The 17500-nt window shown below is 50.6% G+C and overlaps 1 protein-coding gene across 1 annotated transcript in view; it reads left to right on the top strand.

Annotated features, from left to right (window-relative positions):
• LOC119095078 (glutamate receptor ionotropic, kainate 1) overlaps positions 1 to 16303 on the top strand; it is a 21361-nt gene extending 5058 nt beyond the window's left edge. The window contains exons 3-6 of the mRNA XM_037217971.1: positions 7400 to 7561; positions 8844 to 9095; positions 14113 to 14288; positions 16235 to 16303. Of these exons, the coding sequence (XP_037073866.1) occupies positions 7400 to 7561; positions 8844 to 9095; positions 14113 to 14288; positions 16235 to 16303 (659 nt within the window). The remainder of the gene's footprint in view (positions 1 to 7399; positions 7562 to 8843; positions 9096 to 14112; positions 14289 to 16234) is intronic.
• The last annotated feature ends 1197 nt before the right edge of the window (positions 16304 to 17500 follow it).

Genomic DNA, 17500 nt, shown 5'->3' with positions numbered 1-17500 from the left:
GACGATCTTTAAAATGGTTATTTCAAGTTAAAACCATGTACAAATGTGGAGCACTTCCTTTAAAAATGATCGCGGTCAATTTCTTACATAGCATGTCATATGCCACTGACCAGGGCTTAATTTGGCCACACCTGACTCCAATATCAATATTTACGTCGTGGTTATGCAGCATTGGATATGCTTATTGATATGTCATGCTAACCATTGGTCGTTTGCCGGATATCCGTACTTATTTACGCTTTCTTGACGTTCCTTTTGTTACTGACGAACAACATGCATTTTGTTTGAGGACCTAGTTTGACGCAATTCACCCTCGATTACCTTGATTTGACATTCGAAAGATTACCACCCACCTATCATTCTCGTAAAAACTTGTGGATTCGCGGTAAATTAGGCCTTAACTAACGTTAGAGTCATCGTTGAAAAAATATCAGTACTAGACGCGGCCAGTGTTCATTATCGATCTTCCACAAAGCAATCGGTTTTAGCCGACTGTCTTTTCGTCTTAGAACATGTTCCCATCCGCTGGCCCCGCTTGTACAAGCCTGGCTATGCCCCTACGTGTGGTGTCCTGGATGTACATCAGCCTTAATCAGCCCCTCTCGATCGGCTGACCATCCCGGCGCAGCCTGACAGTGAGCGGCTTATTAACATTCATGGGATCGTTGATCAATCCAGCGGCCGTGGTAAGACATGGCCGGCAGACGGCCAGCCAATTTATAGGCGACCTCCGGAGTAATTCGATGTCTGGTATGATTGCGCGCCAACCATTGAACCAGATGCCAGATAGAGATGCGCGATAGCCGTCTGATGCGTGATAGCCAGATGCGCGATAGCCGTCTGATGCGCGATAGCCAGATGCGCGACAGCCGTCTGAAAGCTGGCCGGTCGCGTTTTAAGATTTAGATAAATTCAAGGCGCTAATAAACAACCAGCTGTCTCATGTGTGATATGACTGACGTCACGAAAATTACGTCACAGATCACGCAAAATAATGTGACGATACTCGATTTTTCGAAAGGCCTCAGGGCATCGGGTGCTTATAACAGTAGTCCTTTCGTCGTTCGATAGGCACCAAACGGGAAAGCGTGCCTTGCGCTTCGGAATCATGTCATGGCGTTGACAGAGGTCGGTGGTCAGGTCCGGTCTGGTCAGGTTGTAACTCTATCATGTCATGTCAGGATCATGCTGCCCATTCGATGTGGTCTGCATATCATCCATCCTCCTTTGATCCACATGACTTCACAGGCAGTCAGTTTTAAATGCGCCATTTATCATGGCGTGCTTAACATAAACAACCTTCACGAATCAATTTCGCTCAGCGCTGCTTAGTTAACCTGACGTGACCTCTTATGCTGACCTGGTGTGGCCTGGTGCAGTGTGGCTGATACTGGCTAGCAGACAGAGGCAGTGTCAGAGGCAGTGGCAGTGGCAGTGTCATCAGTGACAATGTCAGCGGCAGTGTCATCAGTGACAATGTCAGCGTCAGGCAGTCAAACCAGCTGGTAATTTACATCAAAGCATTAAGAACAACAAAGAATGCTGTGATAAGTTGCATGGATAGGGAAATTTCGCCGTGCAAGCTTTCACCAATGACATCCCATCTGACCTAACCTTACACCGAATCTGTTCTCGTCCCAAATAGGTGCATTTCATTACCTGTCAAGGCAATACCGAAAGCTATTTGAGTTGGCCTGTCAGGTTATGGGAATTTTTCTCAAAATCCAGAAGGGGATGTTTACAGCCTTCAGGTGGCTGCACGATGAAGTAGATTATAGTGCAACATTGCAAAACCATTGACTTGTGAGACGATGTTGGATTACATGCAGTCTGGACAACAGGCATGCACTGGATGGGCGAGATTTGGCCAGGCATGGCATGGAAATTTTTGGGCGTTTCACAGCAGTGAGAGACAATTTCATTGCGCTTTGCTTGGGCCGCCAAAAATCGGTATGATGAACAGAGCTGCCCGTCTTAATCCCCATGTTATCAACGAACTCCCTTATTTAAGCTCTTTTATTAGAAACGCCATCAAAGTTATGACGCACTACTTCAAGAGCGGGAAATTAAGAACTTCAAGATAAGAACTGGTTCGACGAATTTCATTCTGGCTGGGCAACAACTTATACAAGATGGCGGGGATAGTTTCCATTAATCACGTCACATGTACATTTAAGTCTGTGCTGCAACGCCTTGAATTTACCCAGGTGTGGGTCTATCTGCGATGCACTCGTTACAGTGCGCTGGAGTCACGTCACACCACCGTCATGTTATGTTACGTCACAGCAATGGCACGCCACGCCACGATGACGTCACATCGTGGTCACATCCGCCACCCCACCATCAGGCTACGCCGCCACAGTGGCGTCACATCCCACCAGTTAAACCACGTTGCACTATGCCGTGTGAAGCCGAGCCGTAATGGCGGCACACCGCGCCCAGTGACGTCACTTCGTGCTACAGGCGCTGACGAGAGATATAACCGGACGGCGGCAGCGGTGTTCTCACGCTCTTCCCTCTCCTCCATGTCGGCACGCGCCCCCCCCCCCCCCCCCCCGCCCACGCCCCTGTCTAAGGCTTCCGGACGTCCCGGAGTGCACGTGCAGACAAGGGAACGCCCTGATGCTGGCATTGTACCTCCTTTCTGCATATCAGAGGGAGAGCGAAAGAAGGACAGTGGAGACAAGAGGGCTCTCTCTCTCTCTCCCCCTCTCTCTCCCTCTCTATCTGCCACTAGCCGCTTTCCTCTTGGGTGTCTTACCGTGTTGCTGTCGAAAACTGAAATGCCTCCGTCAGAAGAAGCAGTGCCTGAATTTCCTGGCAATGAGTTTTTGTAATTAATTTAATAGTTCAAAATATGGTGCAGGAAAACATTATTAGCCCATTTTGCAGCATTTTGATCTAATCTCTTATCATTTACCGACCACTACTGGCGGACAATGAGTTATAAGCCTGTTGTCGTGATACCGTCAATCGCATTTTTGTTGAGTGACCAGATAATGTCCGCGGGGAAATGTCCCTTAACAACACCTTCCGGTACGAGTGCATAATACATCATCACGCGTCATGGTAGTATACTTTGAACGCTCTTATGACGTCAGGTTACCCAAGACCGCCCTGAGTTCCGCAGACCGCATGCTTCAGCTGTCTCCCGTCCGGTCCGCGTTATTACCGACTGGCCGCCCGTTTCCTCACTGCATTGATACGTGTATGGACCTGTTCTATCCGCGCCCAGTCTCCCCCATCCCATATAATCCTCTCTTTTCCTTTGCATGCATGTGTAAGTGTCATCGTTCTCCCAAATATTGCTGCCTGTATCCTACTTGGCTGTCGTCAACAGATCTCACACTGCCTATCTCCTCGCTTTTCACCCAGCATTCTGTTCACTCTCTTGCATTCTTCCGGCCATCTAACAGCTGGTGGCATCACCGTCCCTCTCTCTCCCTCCTCGCTCGGCAGACCACTGTCCGGAGAGAATAGCAGCCAGGCCGTCGTCGCGGTAAATATACTGCGTCGCTGATCCTGCGCCCCACGACCCGCCCGTGACGATCATACGACGCCACCCCAGGCGATTACGGAAAAAAGATCCGCCGGCGAAGACCGCATTCGATGCTGGTGTGTGTGTGTGTGTGTGTGTGTGTGTGTGTGTGTGTGTGTGTGTGTGTGTGTGTGTGTGTGTGTGTGTGTGCATGTATGTGTGTGTGTGTGTGTGTGTGTGTGTGTGTGTGTGTGTGTGTGTGTGTGTGTCGCGTGCATAATCACGCGCAAGCCAACGCGCGAGTCCTGGCGAACAAACATCCGCCATGACATTTTAACGGCTCACGACTAACGCGAAATCAATAACGTCACAGGCGACGGGGAATCCTCGTCGTCTATGTTTCTCCGTGACCGCAGTGGCCACGTCGTAACCATACGCCACGTCCGCGGCCCGGACTCAACGACAGCCGGCAACACGGCCAGTCGGGGGAAGAGGAGGAGGGAAGTCGGGGAGGGAAGGGAAGAGGGGGAGGAGGAAAGAGGAGGGAAGTCGGGGAGGGAAGAGGGCGGCCAGCGATCTGTCAGTCTTGGGCATGGGGAGGGCGAGGGCGGCGCCGCGGACACCTTCAGTGATCCCCCCCCCCCCCCGGCTCAGGGGCATGAATAAACCATGCCCGGGGGGATGGGTGGAAAAGGGTCGCGCTACGGAGCGCCGGGGAATCCGGCCAAGGGTACAGCGGTGCAGTACCGCACAATATCTGACAGCATGGAATTCTGTTGTCATCTGAAATGCGTGCATCAAAGCAGCCGGCGGTTGTCTGCCTTTCCTGATGTCTGCTTGAGTCTTCGAACGGCATGGTAGCCTCTAGCCCGAGCATCGCTCTCTCCCACGGCGTTGTGCTGTCATTCTACGTTGCTTGGTGTTTGGAGGTCGAATTTATGATGCGGCTAAAGGTGCCAGGAAACTGCAGGAGTGGGATGGAAGAAACGCTACCTCGTGATTTACCGTCTCTGGATGAGAAATGGTCCTATGCGCTGCAGCTATTCAGTCGAGGTGCCATAGCCATGCAAGTTATAGAAGACATTTATCTTCTGTATCTCCCTCAGCCAATCCCACCGTTTTTCATTCCCTCCTCTTCCCTTTTTCTCTCCGTCTTTCTTCTCGTCTCCTTCTTGTCCTCTTGTTTCATCCTTCTAGAATCTTTGTCTCAATGTCCCTTCCCTTCTTGTTTCTTTTGGCACCGTTTCGTCATGTTTGGCTACCACCACCAATGACTGTTTCCTTCCCAGCGCTAGGTTTTGGGGCTCTACAAAACAAAAGGTATTGCTATTTTTTGAGGAGGCTATCACAACATAATTGAAAAAGACAAAAAAATAAGGCAAAGCAAAACCTCTAACATGAATAATGGCTGATCACGTGGCACAACAATGCCAAGGATCGGTGCGGATCTCTGACTGCTTATTTCGGACAAAGAAAGCTAACAGCTTCTGGCCTCTCACATGAGCTTTCCTTGTCGGAAGGCCCCGGCCAGCGGAAGAGTCCCTTTTCATTCGGGGCGCCGTCCCTTTCCCTGTTAAGCATGCGATTCTGGGTCGCTTGTCGACACATGCACTGGGCTTGTGCCACTGCTCGGCAATGTGAGCTCCTGACCGACACAGGCACACTCATTGTTTCAGGGATATCAAACAGTGCATATTGTGGGTCTCGCCCTTATCGCTGTTTGGGAAATGTTCCCCCAGGGCTCAAATCGACTGTTCAGTGTTGGTGGTCTCTGACCCAAATAGAGGCCCATATTGCCCCGGGGTGTCCACAGTTGGCACAGTTGGCCCCCTGACCGACATTTGGGGGGCCTGCCTTGCGGCACGAGCTCCTTAACGTGACCTGCACCCAGCCCCCGTGCTCTCCAACCGAGCACTTGATCGTGGGTCCTGAGGGGCGACCCTGCTACAGGCCACTTCGAACACTGCCCCAGGCCAACTTTAGGAGCATTGCCAAGATAGGATCATTGTTAGTCACTTCGGCCCACTGGCCGACGCAGGGGCCAGATTTGACGCTGGGGAAATCTGGTAGCAAACCCGCCGCGTGTCGCGGTCATTGAGCCTCCATCACGGAGGGGAAGTTTCACTCAATGTGGTTGGGGTGATTGGGCGAGAAAACCTAGCCCTACATACACTAAAAAGCAAATTCTTACCCGGATTTGAGGTCCTCATGTCTCGACGTTTTGGAGTTGTAGTCCGCCCCCTCCCCTCCACAACTGAATAGGGAGCTAGAGCACTGCTCTTATTTGTTGCCTTGCTATGTCTCGGCGTAAGGTATCGTTGGGCATCATGATCATTTTGTTTGGCGTCTTTCATCGAGACCAGGTTTTGGTAATCGACATAGGGTCGATGTTATGTGATTTCAGGCTCCGGAAATAAAGAGATAAGTTGATGTGCGTAACTATTACGGGCTGCTACGGAGGCCCACGGCCGGTAGCCGTAAAGTAGGGTGCAGATTGCAATAAAGCGCCGCGTTATGCACGTTCAACACGGCTGGTGTGGTTTTGGCGGTCCTTTCCGGGCGATTACCGCCCTCGGTTTAGTCGGCTGGTGTCGATCGACAGGCTTTCGGGGGTATGCCACCGAATACTCACGACGAAGTGGAGGGTGGCAAATTTCAAAGGCTCTTCCGAACGTAGACGGTCAAAAACTCGATGCTTTTGGGTGCTAATATTCGACCGGTTTGTTTCATTTTTTCGATAAGACAGCGCGGCAAAACAAACAACTTGCTACCGTCCGTAGAATTGGAAAAGTTGTTAAAAAATGCCAGATGGTGTCAGACGGTAAGAATGGCATCGCTAATAATGTCAGGCAAGGCGCAAAACTGGACCAGAGTCAGCAAGACAAAGGATTGATTGGTTAGACATGTGCAGCACGCAGGAAAAATAGAAATACATAAGTAAGCAAGATAGGCATGTTGAACTTGTAAAGTGTGGTTAGCTTAGTCAGCTGGGCTCAACTGAGCATGACATCGCAGTTAAGTGTTTTTTATTATGTTTTTTTTAACCTGTGAAACAATGAGTGGAAATCTCCTGAGAATTAAAACAACTTTGGACTCTGATTCCAAAAGCCATGCTTTTACTTAGGCTCCAGAAAGTTGGAGCAACACCGTTGGGTTGGCCAAATTGGATATGGAGGGGGTGAAGGCAGTGGCCCACCTAAAACACTACGAATGGACATCTGTGCACGTGGGTGTAGTGTCGTGGAATGTGACCACAGCCCGATGACGCACACGCAGCCATCGGCATGTCTGTTTACTCATGTTGCGTGCTAAAGAAGGTGTCAACACTCAAACACGGGGCGGCAATACGGCTGGTGCTACTTCCGTCTACAGGGGTCATATTCGCTCATCACCGTCATCGGTCCGAATAGACGTATCATCAAGGCCCTTGTATCCGGCACGCGGGTGTAGTGTACGGGTGCCACGAGGATTGAGTTGTCATCAAGTCCAGTTGGCGAATGTCCGATCGATTGCTGCGTTGACTTACAACGCAAAACAGGTACACCGACGAAACAGTATCCGTTCAATCGTTAAATTGTTTATCAGTGTATGCATCTAGCAGAGTCATTTGCAGGACCGTAGTCTCGCAACAAGCGCTGGGGATGAACAGTGGAAAATGACAGAAACTTCTCCCAAAATGAGCCATCAAACGGGCCTCTTCCCGGATGTGGCCCACTTTCTTCTCAAAATTTGGGGCACGCCTCCAACCGAACGGCAAACCAAACCCTACTCACTAGCATTTCCGTCCCTGGTGGAAATTACGAACAGTAGAGTTTCTTGCGACAGGACGAGATCCTAGTCCCAGTGTCTCGTACCAATGCCTCGTACCACACGCCCATTCATACCCTCAACGGCCTGATCCTTCACTGTCGGTATCAACAGGGGCGATATTTACCGAAGACCGCCGAGGCGGCCATGTGGAGATGGCCTTCAAGTACGCGGTGCTGAAGGTCAACAGTGACACGCTACTGCTGCCCAACATCACGCTGGAGTACGACATCCAGTACGCCTACCGCGACGACAGCTTTCACGCCGCTAAGAAAGGTATGGCCGCGAACGGGAACGTTTGGACAGGCGAATGTCCTGCAGTATATGTGGGTTATGTCTGAACTCCCTTGAGATGTGCTCGTGTGTCCGTGCGGCAAGACGTTGGAAGGAATTGGTCGGTTCGAGTGTTCGATGAATCGAAGTTGTCCCGTATATTTGAAGTAACGTTACAATTTCATTGAATGCCATGTTAATGTCACGTTATGTTTATTTTACACTTACCCAGTGCCCGTAGATTTGAATTCCGGTGTTTGCTGCTATGATTTGCACCCGCTTTTGCTACGTGATAGCCCTGCCCGTCCAGCATAGTCGCATTCCTCCCAGTCGCATCCATCCACCCTCCACAGCTTTGAACGACCGGTGCCGCAGCCATCAACCCCGCTACGTCGGAATAGCTCTGGCCGACAACGGCGCCCGCCCATCGTCGGTAACGACGCACGTGCCGCCCTCTGACCCGTACCCGGCCCTGCTCCTACGCTTTCCCCCCTCGCGGCCCCCCAACGCGGGGACGATTCCTCTTCCCCCGACAGGGCGCGCTCGTTATGCGGCCCGGGGTGTGGACCACGTGATACAGTGCCCGCGGCGATGGACTGAGCGACACCGCGTCTGTCGCTCAGTCCATCTGGGGGAAGGGGAGGGGAGGTAGACGTAGGGATACTGCAGCGTCGGCTTCGGCGACGGCGGGCTCTTTCGGACGTGCACGGAGGCGTGCTGTGGTGTGGTGTGATGACCGTGTGTATCAAGCACGGTACATGAAGTAATTGACCCGACTGTAATGCGCTGTTTTTGCGTTTCTTGAAACGTAGGCAACTGATCTTCCGATCACTTCACGACACACACAAATGCATGTGTTGTCTATCCGTCTCGATCTCTCGCGAATGTTGTAGACGCTGAGCGCTGACCGCATCAGGCCATTTACTGCCACAAGGCGACTTGGAAGACACTTGGCTATGGAGATAACTACGGCTGGCTACACGGGGCTATGAAGCTGCCTGCGTTGAATGTCCCATAGCTCGAAGCTACAGGGCATTTAGCGGTGATTACGGCGTTCCCTTGCAGTATGCTCTGCTGTGTGATCCAGGTCTGCGGCGCAACGTTCCTGATCGATGTCGGGACACTTGTCGGCTCGAACGCGTGTGCCGCGGCGCGTCTCGCCGTCATGTGTGGCGGCAATGGGCACCAGGTGTTCTTGCCCGACATCCGCAGCGTGCTGGTAGTCTCAGTGCGGGGTGCCTGCCTGCTCAGCCTCGTAACCTCCCCCCCCCCTCGATTTTGACAGCGTGCGGCCAGCTGCAGGGGGGCGTGTTCGGCCTGTTCGGCCCCTCCGACACGCTGCTCGGCGCGCACGTGCAGAGCATCTGCGACTCGCTGGACGTGCCGCACGTGGAGACGCGGCTGGACGTGGACCCGCGGCGCCGCCAGTTCAGCGTTAACCTGCATCCCAGCTACCAGGACCTCACGCGCGCCTTCAGGGACCTCATGGGCTTCCTCAACTGGACCCGCGTGGCCGTCGTCTACGAGGAGGACGCGGGTGAGGCGAGTCGGAGTGAAACGCCGGCGCAAGCTGGCTCCCGTTGAGGCAAGTCGGACTTGAAAAATGGGAGATATATATATACATATATATATATATATATATATATATATATATATATATATATATACATATTCCACAAATCGCGCCTTTGATGTAGGGTTGTGGTATTTCCACATATGGAGCGCTTACGTTCATACACCTTAGCACCGGGGCGCTGAAGCTCACAGGGCTATGGCGGAGTCATCTGAGGAAAATTCTGCGGACGTGACATCTGATATTTGCAAGCCAAAACATTTCGTGATCGTAACGTTTCGTTTGGTGTTTCATTTGAGATATTGACTTCTTACGTCGATTATAACTGACTTTGGGCTTCCATTGGAACGAGGAACAGCCCAACGAGGATGTCAGTCGATCACGGGCATAGGGTAAATACTCAAGTATATTTATAGCGTATTTCTATGCTGCTGATATCCTTGGTGAACCTGTTTCTTCGGATTTTTTTAAAGATTGGTAATTGCCATCCCACAATATAGAAACCACGATGCAAAAAAGGTGTTGAAAGCCTTTCTTACCTTGACCTTGACATTGCTTGAAGGTCTTCGCTGGACTAATAGTCGGTTATTTTCGGCATGAAAGGTCACGATACTGAGAAATTTATCAGGCCTTTTGCGTATGTATTTTAAACTTATCCTTTGGGTGAAGTCCGGATGCGAGCCGATGAGTCGCCTTGCATATCCTACTCTGAGAGCTTATGACAGAAATGGAGTTCCATCGCATCGAGTCTTTAGGCTTGAAATAAAATCACGCGGCATCAAAATAAACACAGTTCAAAGCTTTCATCTTTCAAAAACTTAGATAACATGACGGTATCAGGGGCAAAAGTTAGATGCTCGTCCTTGTATTTGCAATGGCATAATCTCGCATGAAATGTGGTTTTGTCATTGGTATGCCATCCCACTCTAAATCCAACGCAAACAGCATTTTGTCGCAAATCTGCACCGCACGGATACCTGAACCCCCCTAGGCTCGGGCTACGCTACAAAAAGCACTGACAAAGGTCAGACAGATACATGACGCTGCTCATGCTGCTCGAAAGGATTACTGGAAGTCGTAATGATAATTGCAAAAAAACATGCTCAGAAATACCGCTCTAAGTATTCTTTTGGCGACACTTCCAGCTGATGAGCAATTTGGAACCATACGCTCAGAGGAGCGTTCGTCTGTTTTCCTGTTTTCGTTTGTATGCCCACATGTTTTATTGTGAAGGGCGCGCATACGTGGCCGGACATATGTGTTGGCTTTGTCGTTTACTTCTCAGACAGTATTTCTGCTCTGTGGATGATGTTTCAATCTCGCCGCAGCATATCCTTATACTCGAGCTGCGCCAAACGTCTCCCCCAATAAACAGAACCCTGAAAGTCGTCTGCTGCGTATCAAAAGCCTGTCCGTGCTCCAGTCTTTGACATTTTGTTTTCTATATCAGACGACACTTGGCAGAGATGGAAACGCGAAATTGACTTCACGCTGAATCCGATGCTATTTCTTTTTCATCTGCCGTTCCGCACGACCGACACGCTGCTCAGCAGAAGTCTTTGATATGCCGCCTTTTTGGTCGAGGTGGTATACCTTTTCAGTCTTGTTTGTTCGTATCTCTTGTCGCACACATGCTTTTATTATGCGGTGTCTTTCTCATGTTTCTGTGCATGCTATGTTGCGTAGGTTTTATCATCAGATGATGTCAGCCAGCCTGTTGTTGTTTACTCTAGAGAGCCTCTAACTTAACTGTACTACGAGTTAACTTAACTGTCAGCAGGCATATACTGAGACCTGATGCGCATCTTCATGCATTGTTGTGCGCGTGCGTTGATGATGAAGTAACAACCTGTCGTCAGGCGTTGGAGGAGATTGTGGTAAGACCAGGATACATAAGACAATTTGTAGAAGACGCTACAAAGAAACGATTCACCCCGAGTACATAACATAAGGAACACAGACTTTGACCTTCCGGGAAATCTTATCCTGACAATAATCAACCTGTAATAAACCAGGAGACGCTGATGAAACGTCATTGTCAAGGAAGCATTGGCTATATTGGCCAACTTGATGTTTTAAACTGCACTGATGCTTGCGATTGGTCATGTTCACTCACGACGACGATGAACACTACACAACGAGTTTTTTAATATGTCGATGCTTCCTTGACAGCGTCAACTAAAAAGAGCGTCCCACATTTATATGGGGTTTTGAACTGAAAAAGCCATCTTGAAGATCTTTCGGTGCTGTTCACAATCCTGCCTTTTTAAGACATAAGACCCTCTAGTTTCTGAAGTAAACGTCTCCCAAAGTGGAGAGAGGTATATCGGGGAGAGTACTTTAAAGCCAGCTTGGCACTTATGACATTGTAATAGCGTCATTCAAAGCCTGCCATTCCATAAGCCATGCGGCGATCAAACCAAAAATAATATAATTGTCGAGGCGCTCAAATCTGGCGTTCGCATGCACGATTCCCAGATATGACGGCCGTTAATTGGCTCTCTATCAATGTTGTACAAGGTACGATGACGTAATCAAACCATGACACTTTGAGGAGCATATTAACTTAACAGCAAATTGTGCTGTCTTGAGTAGTCCTTTCCACTTACAAGGCATGCCAATATCAATAAGTGAGCTTGTCTAATCACATCTGATGCTTGTTTCAATATCTTCAAATGAGAAATATTCCTCGCAACCTGTGCTTCGTTGTTTATTGAAGGCCTTCAATCTACCGGAGGCCTATCGTCAGCATGACACACAACCAGATTCTCTCGAATATTTCCACTCCCGTGCGGTCTTTGTGGTCTTTTGTGTTAGTGAATACATACAGCGAAACACTATCGCTATTTTCAAAATTGATACGACCGCTCTCTTCTTCCACGCCATATCGGAAGTAAAACCCAAGCCCGGGTACCTCTCTAGTGCTATCATTTCCAGTGCGTACCGCCGCCACCGATTCTGCGACCGGTCCAGCCGATTTTGGTCCCGACGTCGGGCCAAGCGTCGCGGCGATTTTTGTTATCCGCGGGTGGTCGTGGTGGCGATTGTCCCGCAGAGTCTGCATCCCAACCAGCGGAGCCCGGAGCGCACGGCTGAACTCGTTGGATTGCGCCGGTGGCGAGTCGGCGCACGTGCCCCGCTCGCCGGGAGGCTTCCTCTGCGGACAGGACAGCCGTTGGTCCGCCGCAACCGCCGCACGAGCGATGCAGGCTGGGCTCTTCCAGCTAGAAGAAACTTTTGTCCGAGGTTCTATAAGCCGGGATACCGTCGATTCTTTTCAGGCCATTGAGCCGATGACCAGAGATCACTGACGAATGGGCCATCTGCTATGTTCTACTCGCTGCCTGCGGCCAAGATGTCGCAGCATTACGATCGCTACCTCACCGGCAGTGTCAGCCGGGGGCAGCCTGCAGCCGAGCGCGCAGGCCGCTTCGAAGGCGGAGATCTTCTTCTCGATGCTGTTTTTCTGCCCGCGTCGAGCCGGCGCCTAGTCGCGTGTTTTACCGCCGTGCTGTCCACTAGACCCTCCGGTCGGAGAGTATCGGAATTTACCGGCTCGCTGGGGACGAGACGTAATATGACCACGCGCCGCAGATTCAATATCCGGAAAATACCGGACGAATTTCTGCTGGCTTTCGCGTGTCGGTCGCTATTTTTGCCGCGGACAGGAAGGGGAGAGGGTTTTTGCTTCCATGTCGGACCCAGATAAGAGGATGTCCTATTATGAAGATGACAGGGATTTCAAGCGGCAGAGCCGGGGGATTTATCTCGCTAGTTGCTTCTCGGCCTCGGCCAGATCCAGGCAGTTTTAGAGGCGTAGAGAAGGTGGCACGGGTGTGGATTTGCTTTCTTTTCTGAGAGATCTAGCCCCCGATGTGAAGTTTAGCCTCCCAAAGTTGGCTTGGGCTCCCAAATACTTTTGACTGGAATACCATAAAAAGCGAAGGTGAAAGATAATCATCACACAAAAAGACTTATTCATTTTTCTGCATAGTGGAGTCGCCATGGAGGATGCAGCGAGCAACTTGATCGCTGCAGCCTCAAAATTACTCCCACAAATTATGGGTAACTTAAGATAATACGCGTTAGACCTTTTAAGCATGAAGTTTTTTTTGTCTGGCCAATCTAACCACAAACACTTTTTGCCTCAGCCTAAAGAACATACCGACGTCACTGATTCACTGTTCTCGTGGTGATTGTTATGCCAAGCGCCATTTTGTCTGCTACGCATGGGAGGCCACAAGCCTATCGTTGTTTTACTTGAAATCCGGCTTCTTCTACTGCATGATCTCATGAGAAAAATAAACGGGTGACAGAATACAGTTTTTGGTGTGGTATCGGTACCTCAAAATTTTGGTTCAGCTATAAAATGGGATGCACAACACACAGAACAAAAAGCAACAAGTTTGGCGGGGCAGATTTTGTATCTCGTTTCCAGCAGAAAACAAAAGAATGTTTGCACTCTGAACCGCCAATCCATTATTTAATGAAGGCTGAACAGACCCATTCTGCCTCGGGCCCCCGCGAAATAGCACGAAAGAACATTTACCGTGTCATGTCAATGACACGACTCTTGGCGTCCTGTAATCAGACTGAGGCCGTCTAGCCAGCGGCCAAATGACCCTCTTCGGCGAGCCATACACGAACGCTTGTTCTGGAAGGCTTGTTCTCCACCATGCGTTTCGCCTCATGACAAATGTGGTTAGCATGACTTCACTTGATCTCAGATCTACCAAATTTGGGCTTCGGCAACGACGACTGATGTGTATTCGTGGCAATACATTTTTTTTGCGAGCATTTTGCGCGTTGTAGCCAACGGGTTCAGAGAAAGGTGATGGCTGTTAACAATAAATATAAACTGCTGATATATAAATAGCTGATATAAACAGAGGTGGTGCCTCACCGGCCGTCCCCAGGTCAAGTGAAGCCACAGGGCCTGGTGGCCAACTCCTGACGTGGTGCCTTCACCTGCTGCCCCCAGGCCTAGTGAAGCTACAGGACCTGGTGAAAGCACCCCCAGACCTGGAGATGGAGGTGTACATCCGACAGGCGGGGCCGTCACACTACCGCCATGTGCTGCGGGAGATCAAGGACAAGGGCATTTTCAACCTGGTGGTGGACACGAATCCGGAAAATATACAACTCTTCCTCCGATCGGTGAGTTATACGCGGTTCGATCGATGAGTTACGCGTCTTTCGATCGGGGAGTTGCGCACCATTCGATCGGTGAGTTATACGCCTGTCGATCGGTGAGTTACATGCCGTTCGATCGGGGAGTTACGCGCCGTTCGATCGGTGAGTTACACGCCTTTTGATCGGTGAGTTATGTGCCGTTCTATCGGTGAGTTATGCGCCGTTCGATCGGGGAGTTATACGCCGTTCGATCGGTGAGTTATGTGCCGTTTGATCGGTGAGTTTTGTGCCGTTCGATCGGTGATATGCTCTTCATTTACCAGCCATTGATTACTATGCCTTGTTTACCAGCCATTTTATTCGCCTGGTCCGGGCATTGCACTTTGATATATAATCTATATAATCTATAATCAGTTTGATCTGAATATCTATCCGGTGGGACATTGGAGAAGACAGACGAACGAGCGCAATTTAAACCATTACTGATTGGGCGTCTTCTATTGCTCCCACAACCCCCCCCCCCCCCCCCAACTCAACACACACAACGCAGGTGTGATGCCCCTGTCGAGCGCAAGTTTTGTAGGCAGGACGCGGTGAGTGGTGATTGGCGGATTTCCAGCATGTCTCCGTCGCGCATTACTTTATGCGCTCGTTTCGTAGCGCTTGGGCGAGTAACGTAGGCTTAAGATCTTTTAATTGCATAGGGTCTGAGCATAAATGCGTCTGTATTTGCCGATATCTGCCTCTTACTCTTACGTTTAGCGATTTCATTTAATTCCGTGTTTGCTGTTGCCACGCTGCCCGCGCCTTAGCTCCGCAGTATAAGCCATGATGACCCAGTATGTCCTTTTGCCGAGGTTAGTGCACAGTGCATGTTCCGTGATTAGATGAAATGGGCCACCACATGCTGCCACCTAAGCCATTAACCTGTTGATCAATTTGCACCCCAGCCTTTTGCATGCTGCGGTAAACTAAACATGTCAACCCTCACGACCTATATACAGCCTTTATCATGACTTCTGCTCACACTAATAGTCAATGGATCGGTTTCGAATCAGGAACACAGATGTAGCTGACTCACGCAAGGATGAAAGGCAGCATCTTGCCGAGTCCCGGCGAGCAGGAGTTGAGCCTCGAGCACTGTCCCTCACCTCTCTCGCGACCGGCAGACGCCTTCCCCGGCGATCGCCCCCCTCCCCCCTCCTCCCTCTCCACACGGCCGCCCACACGCACAGCCCCCTCCCCGGACTCGTCTCCCAGTCGCGGAAGTCCGAGATACGGCCCTCTGCGTCTCACGTCCGTCCATTTTCATTCCTCCTGCAGCACTCAGCGGTCTTTACGATGCCGCGGGCCGGGCCGATCGCGGTGCGGGGAAGGGGAGGGAGGGGCGGACGGACGCCGCCGGGCGGCAGCGACGGACCGATTGTTTTGACAAGCATCCAGCGTTTGGCTCAATTTATGCCCAACAATGTCTTACAGCGGATTTGATCGCGCGGAACTGCTCGTGGCGATTTACAGATGTAGCTGATTCGGCTTAATTTAGGTTCATTCCACTCGGTTTTTGTTTTACCGTGATTTTCTTAGTTGGACTTGCCACGCTCATGTTAAGTGTGTTAATTGTTCTCTTGCTATCTCTTCACCTGGATTATTTTATGGGAATCGAACGAAACGAAACAATTTAAAAAAGTATGAAAGCACGGTTGAACATGTGGTAGCCATGCGAAGGTGGCTCGCGTCGTGTGTGTGATGAATCTGCTGATCGCTTTGTTTGGAGCGAAGCCTACTCAGCAGTCGTGATGTGTGATGAATCTTCTGATCGCTTTTTTTGGAGCAAAGCTTACTCAGCAGTCGTGATGTGGTGCCAGTCAGCGGGCGTCATCAGTCATCAGTCAGTCATCAGTCAGTCATCAGTCTTATAGCTAGTCTGAGCGAGGCGCGCCACGCAGCTGACACACCTGACGCCGTTTCAGCTGCTGCAGCTGCAGATGAACGACGACCGGTACCACTACCTCTTCACGTGTTTCGTGAGTTCATCGTAGCACGGCCACACGGTTTTATTGGGCGTGATGTTCTTGTGTCGGATGCCGCCAGTGTGGGTGCGATCAGGTTTTGAGGTGAATTGTGGGAAAATATTAGCGACCACGTCAAGAGCAATTCTGGTGGATTCCATGCATAAGCCTGTGCGAAGCGAACGTTTTCAGGCCTTAAGTATGAAATTGCGGGTGTGTTTCTGGTTATGGAGTCATGGAAAGGCAGCAGATACATGTAATGGACATACTTATCCTGACAGCTGTTTTGGGAACAAAAGGAACACCAGAAAGATTTTTGTCTTCCTAACGGAATACAAAGATTCGTTGTTTGATACGGTAGACTACAAATTACACATCTGAGCTTTATTTCCTTCACTTTACGAGAGTGAGGTCAAAACTGTTCAGTACCACACTGGGATTCAGATATGAAATCACGCCCGATGCAGTGGGTCGGAGCATGACTCTGCTCAACCAGAGCAGGGCGATAGCAGATCTACGACGTACAAAGATTGGCAGTCACCATTGGAGAGAATTAACGTAGCATACTTTCTGTACTTAAAAAAGCAATTACCGTCCGTGTGATTCACACCAGGCGAGCGACCGCATCTTAAGCGATCCATAAATGACTACGATCCGTTTCCCCTCTTCTGAAAAAGACACCTTGCATGCCAAAATCTCCCTATAAATTTGTCGCCGGCCGCCATCTATATGCAGATTGCGGCTTGCGGGCGGGGAGTGAACACTCTAGGTGGAACAACGACCGTCCCACCACCGTAAAAAGCTGGGACATCTCCAGAAGGCGACGGCCACGTCGCCGCAGGCCAGCTCCCAGCGAGCAGAGAAAGGCTCGTTTGGAGGCGGCTGTCTCTGCAAAGGACCTGTAAACGGATTAGCATAAGCAGTCATGCTTCTGAGGGATGACGTCACTGGGACCGTCGGCGGCGCTGCCTCCTCCGGCTGCGGACGAATACGCGGTGCTTTCTCGGGCCCTGCAGACGCACTCGCCGAGCAGGGCGCCGTCTGAAACAGCGCGTTTACGGCTGGCTCCCTGGCTCGGGCGGCGCGTTTGATGCTCGGGACCTGGACTTGACTCGCTGTCAAGTCCAGGCCCGCTGTGGTTGGTCGGCTGCAATTATAGTTATGTGGGTAGTGCTGTGGATTATGCGTGTATAGATGCTGCAGCTTTCAGGCCGTGGGTGCAAGTGC

This window comes from Pollicipes pollicipes, unplaced genomic scaffold (assembly GCF_011947565.3).
Source record: "Pollicipes pollicipes isolate AB1234 unplaced genomic scaffold, Ppol_2.1 Scaffold_4219;HRSCAF=4965_pilon_pilon_pilon, whole genome shotgun sequence".
In the NCBI taxonomy this organism is placed as follows: Eukaryota; Metazoa; Arthropoda; class Thecostraca; order Pollicipedomorpha; family Pollicipedidae; genus Pollicipes; species Pollicipes pollicipes.
This window is presented reverse-complemented; position numbering and strand designations above follow the sequence as displayed.